This window comes from Macaca nemestrina, chromosome 7, assembly GCF_043159975.1.
Source record: "Macaca nemestrina isolate mMacNem1 chromosome 7, mMacNem.hap1, whole genome shotgun sequence".
NCBI classification, from domain to species: Eukaryota; Metazoa; Chordata; class Mammalia; order Primates; family Cercopithecidae; genus Macaca; species Macaca nemestrina.
In genome coordinates, this window is record NC_092131.1 from 17825430 (window position 1) to 17832051 (window position 6622).

Consider the following 6622-nt stretch of genomic DNA (forward strand, 5'->3'; position numbering starts at 1 on the left):
CTCAGCCTCCCAAAGTGCTGGGATTACAGGCATGAGCCACCGCGCCCGGCACACAGTAGGTTCTCAATAGAGATCTGTGGAGAGAATGAATAAACAGCAACTACTGCACCAAGCAATGTATACTGGTAGCTGAGTCTTAGTTGTTGCTTTCCTTTGATCATTTTCTTGGTTTCAAGATACCTGGTAGCCTCTTGCATTGAGCTTTACTTCATTCACAGCAGTATATTCCTTTGCTAAGCTTTCTGTACAGTCTTCTGTCTTTAAAAAAAACCACTGACAAGATCTTGGAGGTGTTACAATGGCTTGAAGATCACTTTTTAAAATGAAGTGCTTTTCAAATGTTCTTAACCACTCACTTTTTCAATCTTGGTAAATGTCTTTCTATAGTCCATACGGCTCCCCAGGAATGTTGGCTATATATGAACTGGTGATACTGAATTACTAATATTGTCCTACATGCAACTGAGGCAGTGCAGAAGACAAAACAGTACCAATATTAAATAAAATGCTCCAGTCTCTCTTGTATGTATCTTTACTTTTTTAAAAAAATTATTATTTTAGCTTAAGCATACCCTGAGATTATATGTATCTTTCAAAAGAAATGCTGAAGAAACAAACAAAACTCATTTAAACACTGGAAAGCATTCTGCTTGCTGGCCAAATAAAAGATGTATCATTCCATGGTCTAAGACACTATACCTAGTTGTAAACTTCTAAGTTCCTGGGAATGCTTACTTTACTGGAAGGAAAGGGACCTTGGAACATTTTTTTTTTTTTTGAGACGGAGTCTCGCTCTGTCGCCCAGGCTGGAGTGCAGTGGCCGGATCTCAGCTCACTGCAAGCTCCGCCTCCCGGGTTTACGCCATTCTCCTGCCTCAGCCTCCCGAGTAGCTGGGACTACAGGCGCCCGCCACCTCGCCCGGCTAGTTAGGCTCTTCTAGCGCTTCCATTTTTGCCTTCTGAGTCCTTTGAAGATTAAGACTAAAGAAATGAAGGCGGTGGAATCCAGTCAGGGTGCAGGGTTGGAGGTGGGACGTGGAGGGCCCAAGGCCAGACCCCAGCAGATAAAGCCTAATCAGTCAGTCCCCACTTCCAACAGGGAGGAGGAGAACTTGGGTTTAAAAAAAAAAAAAAGAAAAGGAAGAAAAGGAACCTGAAGAACAGATAAGGGGAGAAAAAGACAAAAGTAGCACGAAGCCAAAAGAGGGAAGAAGAGGTAGACAGGTTTAGGGACAGACTTGCACAAGCTTTAGACATTTAAAAATCACCAGCTCACCACAGAAAAGGGGAGGGAATTCGCACTAATTCAACATCTACTGTTGCCAGGAACTGAACTTTGCATTTTAATAACAATTACAATAAAAGCAGCTAATGTTCATTGACTGCTAGCTCTGAGATAAGTACTTTATAGATAATCTCAGTTAATCTTTTTCAATAACCCTATTATAAGGTAGGTACTCATAGTTCCTTATTGTGTAGACAGAGACACTAAAACCTAGAGAAAGTAACTAAATGTCCAAGTCTATTTAGCAAGTTGTGGAGTTGGCACATAAACATGGCCAGACTTGAAAGCAGGCTTTTCCTGGTTTTTTTTTTTTTTTTTTTTTTTTTTGGTGGCAGGTAAGGTGCTGACAGACTGCTTTAAATTCTGATAAGAATCCTGATAGTCTTGCTACGGAAAATGAAATATGCATGAATACACAACAAATTAGGAGGACTCAACAGAAAGGCTATAGGGAATTTCCACACTTTAGAAAGAAGAAAAAGAATGCCTCCTGAAACTTAGTCTCAAACTATTGATTAGAGAAATACAAAGTTACCAGCAAGAGGCAGGAGGGCACACTGGACAGCATGAGATAGGATTAACTTTGTTAGATGTGTCAACACAATCTAAGAAAGGGCCCATCTGACAGAGGAGGCTTGGTTCACCATGAAAGATGAGAATGGTTAGTGGGTGGGGAAGTTGTGAGATCCCGTGAAATCCCGTGAAACACTGTCGAGGGAACAGAGGAACCTACTGGGCAAGGCCAAGCTTGGTAAGAACTGGAGATTTTGGGGTATCAATGAGTGATGTCATTAAAATTTGCCAATTGAAAAAAAATCTTTTCTCTGTTCAGATTTAACACTGGCTCAGAAACCTGCAGATTATAATTTGGTTACTCCTGTAGGCCTCTCCTTTCCAGTGGAGAATATGCTGATTTGGTGATGTAATTTGCCATTTTAAATTAAGTGTGTCTTGATTATATATCTCATCCTGTCTGAGTTTGCTAAGTGTGGACCCACCTTAAAGACAGATATTCTCAGGGCTGATAAAAGCAGCAGAGCAGCCTGTGAGGCTGGGATACATGCAGGCCGGATATAAGTGGGTACACTGATGCCAGCCCGCCTTCTTCTGAGGACATCTGAACCTTCTGTAGCTATTCCTATTGTGTTTCTACTGTGAAAGATACTTGGTGACTGCCCTTAAGATTCAATGCATGCAGTTTTCAAAGTGTGGCCCCTGGGGACCTCCCTTTTGAGGGTTTGTGAGCGTGCTGGTTGGGAGGGTCTGTGAAGTCAACATTATTTTCATTGTAGTATTAAGCCATCATTTGTTGTTTTCACTTTCATTTTTACACAGGTATACAGAGGTTATATGATGTGATATCACAACAGCCTCAAAGAGAGCACAGCAATGAGAACTCAGGTGTCACCTTTTAAGATGCACATAAAGAGGCTTGCAAAAACATAAAATACCACTTTCCTTGCTATTTTCTTCTTTTTGGAAATTGTTATAAGAACTTTTTTTTTTCCTTAGAGTTGAGGTCTTGCCTTGTCACTCAGGCTGGAGTGCAGTGGCTCAATCATAGCTCACTGCAGCCTCAAACTCCTGGGCTCAAGCGATTCTTCAACCTTAGCCATCCAAGTAGCTGGGACTACAGGCATGATCCACCACATCTGGCTATTTAAAACAATTTTTTTTTTTTTTTTACATACTGGGTCTCACTATGTTGGGCAGGGTGGCCTCGAGCTCCTGGCCTCAAGTAATATTCCTGCCTCGGCCTCCAAAGATGCTGGGATTACAGGTGTGGGCCACCAGGCCTGGCATAAATGTATATTACAATAGGTTTATTATTGTTACATTTCTTGGTTTTAATTTCTGATAGTTAGGCTTAATGACCTTTTGACCTTTATGATGGTGTGAAAGTGATATGCATTCAGTAGAAACAGTACTTTGGTACAGTCTTCAATAAATTCCATGAGATAGTCAACAATTTATTATAAAAGAGTCTTTGTATTATTTTGCCCAAATGTAGACTAATTTAAGTGGTCTGAGCATGTTTAAGGTAGGCTAGACTAAGCTATGATGCTCAGTAGGTTTGGTGCATTAAATGCATTTTTGACTTACGAGATTTTCAATTTATGAGGGGTTTATCAGCATGTAGCCCCACTGTAAGTCAGGAAGGATCTGTATAGTAATTACAGGAGTACAAAGGGATTCTAAGACTAACTAGTGGCTACACAGCCCCAGACAGGTTGGCACAGGTCTCTCTGCAAACCTGAGCTTCCAGAGGGTTCCATGAGCCAGGATCCCACTGAGACCAAAGGCTTCTCCTGGGCCCTGTTTGTTTTTCTTATGCATATCCACCCATGGTTTTCCTTTATCTGTGTCTCACCTTTACTTCCATACAGTTCTGGAGGCAAATCATATGGCACAGGAAAGGTGGCCATTGGCTCCTGGCTGCCAGCGAAGAACTTCTGTTTCACTTTGAAATTGTCTAGACCCTGCAGACACACAGAGGAAATCTATGATTGCACCTCATTTTCTGGGCTAAAAAAAAAACACCCAGAAGGCCCCAAGAAGCAATAATATCTTTATGGTACCTAAATAAAGTTCAGATTATTTCGGAGCTATTTTCCATGTTCATAGGCAAATATATTTACAACCCCCCTGCCTCAAATTTTTTTTTCTAAACATAAGAGCTTTAATTTTCAGGAATTAAGTTATAGCAAAGTTTGCAAAAGTTTAACAAAGGATGCAAAGAAAAAAGAGAGACAATTTTGGATATGATAGCCCATTTCAACCAAACATTATGTACAGTTTGCAGAGAGTTTGTAGAACTCACTGTATAAAAATACCTCAAAATACTTCCAACATTGCTATAGTAACAGGCTGCCTGGAGTAAGAAGAAATAAAAGCTGCTTTCATGTATAATGAAAGTGTTCCAATATAATGTGACAGAAGTATAAAAATGAAAATTCTTTAAGACCTATCAAAATGGAAGGTTTATTCCAAGAACTCTAGAATAGGGTATTAATTTTAGATCTTAATCAGGGTGGAAGTGGAGGTTCTATATCTAGGCTGATGTTCACACTGCCACTTCCTTCCAACACAGGGCCTGCCGCAGTGCAGGTGCTTACCACATGACCAACGTGCCCCCTTGTGCTTCCATACATTGACCATCTCCTGCCCCTTTGTGGATTATCCTGGCATTCTGCTTGTCTGTCTGTCTCTCATTCCTTCTGTCCACCCATCCACACACATATCCACCCTTCAGATCCTCAATACGCACATACCCAACAGTGCTGATGTCTTAGGAACCCATAAAAAGAACAAAGACTGAGGTTCTTAGTCCCTGTAACTGTGCAACTTAGCAAGCGGAGGCTGGTCATGGGCGGTGTCAGAGAACACGGGGAGGTCCGTGTTGACTGGGCTTCAGAAAATCTGGGTTCTAGCCTTTCCTCTGGCATTTACTAAGCTGAGTAAATGGCTGATGTCTGCACATTCGTTCATTTGACACTTTATTTCTCGAGTCCCTCTTCTGGGTCAGGCATGGTGCCAGGCACTGAGTGTGTAAGAGTTAACATAAACATCAACATCCTTGTCCTCATGGAGTATACAGTCTGATGGAGGGACATCAAATACATCTATAAAAGTAAAATAAAAATTACTATTTGTGTTAAGTGTTGCTAAGAAAAGCAAAAGAGTGCCATAAGAGACTAGCAGGCCTATTTTAGACTCGGCAGCAGGGGGTGATCAGTGGAAGACTCTCTGAAAAAAGCAACACCTTTATTAAACTCTGAAAGATGAGTAGAGCTTGGTCAGGTTGGAGAGGAAAGAATTATGTTGCAGGTGGAGGGAATAGCATCTGCAAAGGCCCAGAGGTGGCAAAGAGCCTGGCAAGCCCCAGGGACTAAAACAGATGTTCAGTGGGACAGCTGGCCACTTTTATTAGGTTTCTTTTTTTTTTTTGGAGACAGAGTCTCACTTTGTCACCCAGGCTGGAGTGCAGTGGTGTGATCTCGGCTCACTGCAGCCTCTGTCGCCCAGGTTCAAGCAGTTCTCATGCCTCAGCCTCCTGAGTAACTAGGATTACAGGCGTGTGCCACCATGCCTGGCAGATTTTTGTAATTTTAGTGGAGATGGGGTTTCACCATGTTGTTCAGGCTGGTCTTGAACTCCTGGCCTCAAGTGATCCACCCACCTCAGGCTCTTAAAGTGCCGGGATTACAGGTGTGAGCCACTGCACCTGGCCTAGGTTTCAATTTCTGTGTTTGTAAAAGTGGGATAGGCTGGATGCGGTGGCTCATGCCTGTAATCCCAGCACTTTGGGAGGTCGAGGCAGGCAGATCACTTGAGGTCAGGAGTTCAAGATCAGCCTGGACAACATGGTGAAACCCCATCTCTGATTAAAAATAATAATAATAATAACCAGGAGTGGTAGTGTGTGCCTGTAATCTCAGTTATTTGGGAGGCTGAGTCAGGAGAATAGCTTGAACCCAGAAGGCAGAGGCTGCAGTGAGACAAAATTACGCCACTGCACTCCAGGATGGGTGACAAAGTGAAACTCCACCTCAGATTAAAAAAAAAAAAAAAAAAAAAAAAGTAAAAGTGGGATAATCAAGGTTCTGGAGACATTACCATTTCTAACTTTAGCACCTAGCACAAAGTCCTGGTGCATAGTAGGTGTTCAAGAAATAGTGATCTGTAGAAATGGGACTAAAGTTCCTTTCCTGCTTATTTTATAAGCTTCTGCACAAGAGCAAATAGCACAACCTGTATGAAAGCATTTTGTGTATGTCAAGACCTACAGAAAGGTATGGGTTACAGCACTGATGAAGATGGTGACCAGTAATACAGTGAAAGGCAGGAGGTGGCAAACTCTACACAAAATAGGAAGAAATGCCCTTCTTCCAGTCATTTTCCTTATCCAAGAAGGATAAGGAAAGGCTTTGTAGAGGATATTTTAGCTAGGGCTTGAAAAATTGGTATAATTTTAATAAACAGAGAGATGATGGGAAGAATACCAAGCGTGAGAACAGGATAATCAAAGGCAGGGTGGGTGAAGCACAAAGCAGGCACGTCCCAGGAGGGCAAGGGCCCTGACACAGAGGAGGGGGACAGGGAAGACATGGAGGGCGGGCAGGCCAGCTCAGCAGCACCTGCCCCCAGGTGTCCCTGCTCACCTGACACCTTTGACACACTCTGGATCTGAGGAAGCCCTTAATTATCTCTTGCTTTTGCAGACTGCTTACTTGCTGTATGGTTCTAAGCAAGTTACTTAGCCTTTCTGTGCCTTGGTTTCCTAGCACCTAACTCATAGGGCTACTGTGAAGATATATAAGTTATTTAACAATGACT

The 6622-nt window shown here is 42.3% G+C and overlaps 1 protein-coding gene across 4 annotated transcripts in view; it reads right to left on the bottom strand.

Annotated features, from left to right (window-relative positions):
* Window positions 1-6622, bottom strand: part of LOC105467567 (tyrosyl-DNA phosphodiesterase 1) — a 97575-nt gene that overhangs the window by 16561 nt on the left and 74392 nt on the right. For all 4 annotated transcript variants that reach the window (XM_011717273.2, XM_011717271.2, XM_011717270.3 and 1 more), the window contains exon 15: window positions 3657-3765. In XM_011717273.2, the coding sequence (XP_011715575.2) occupies window positions 3657-3765 (109 nt within the window). The remainder of the gene's footprint in view (window positions 1-3656; window positions 3766-6622) is intronic.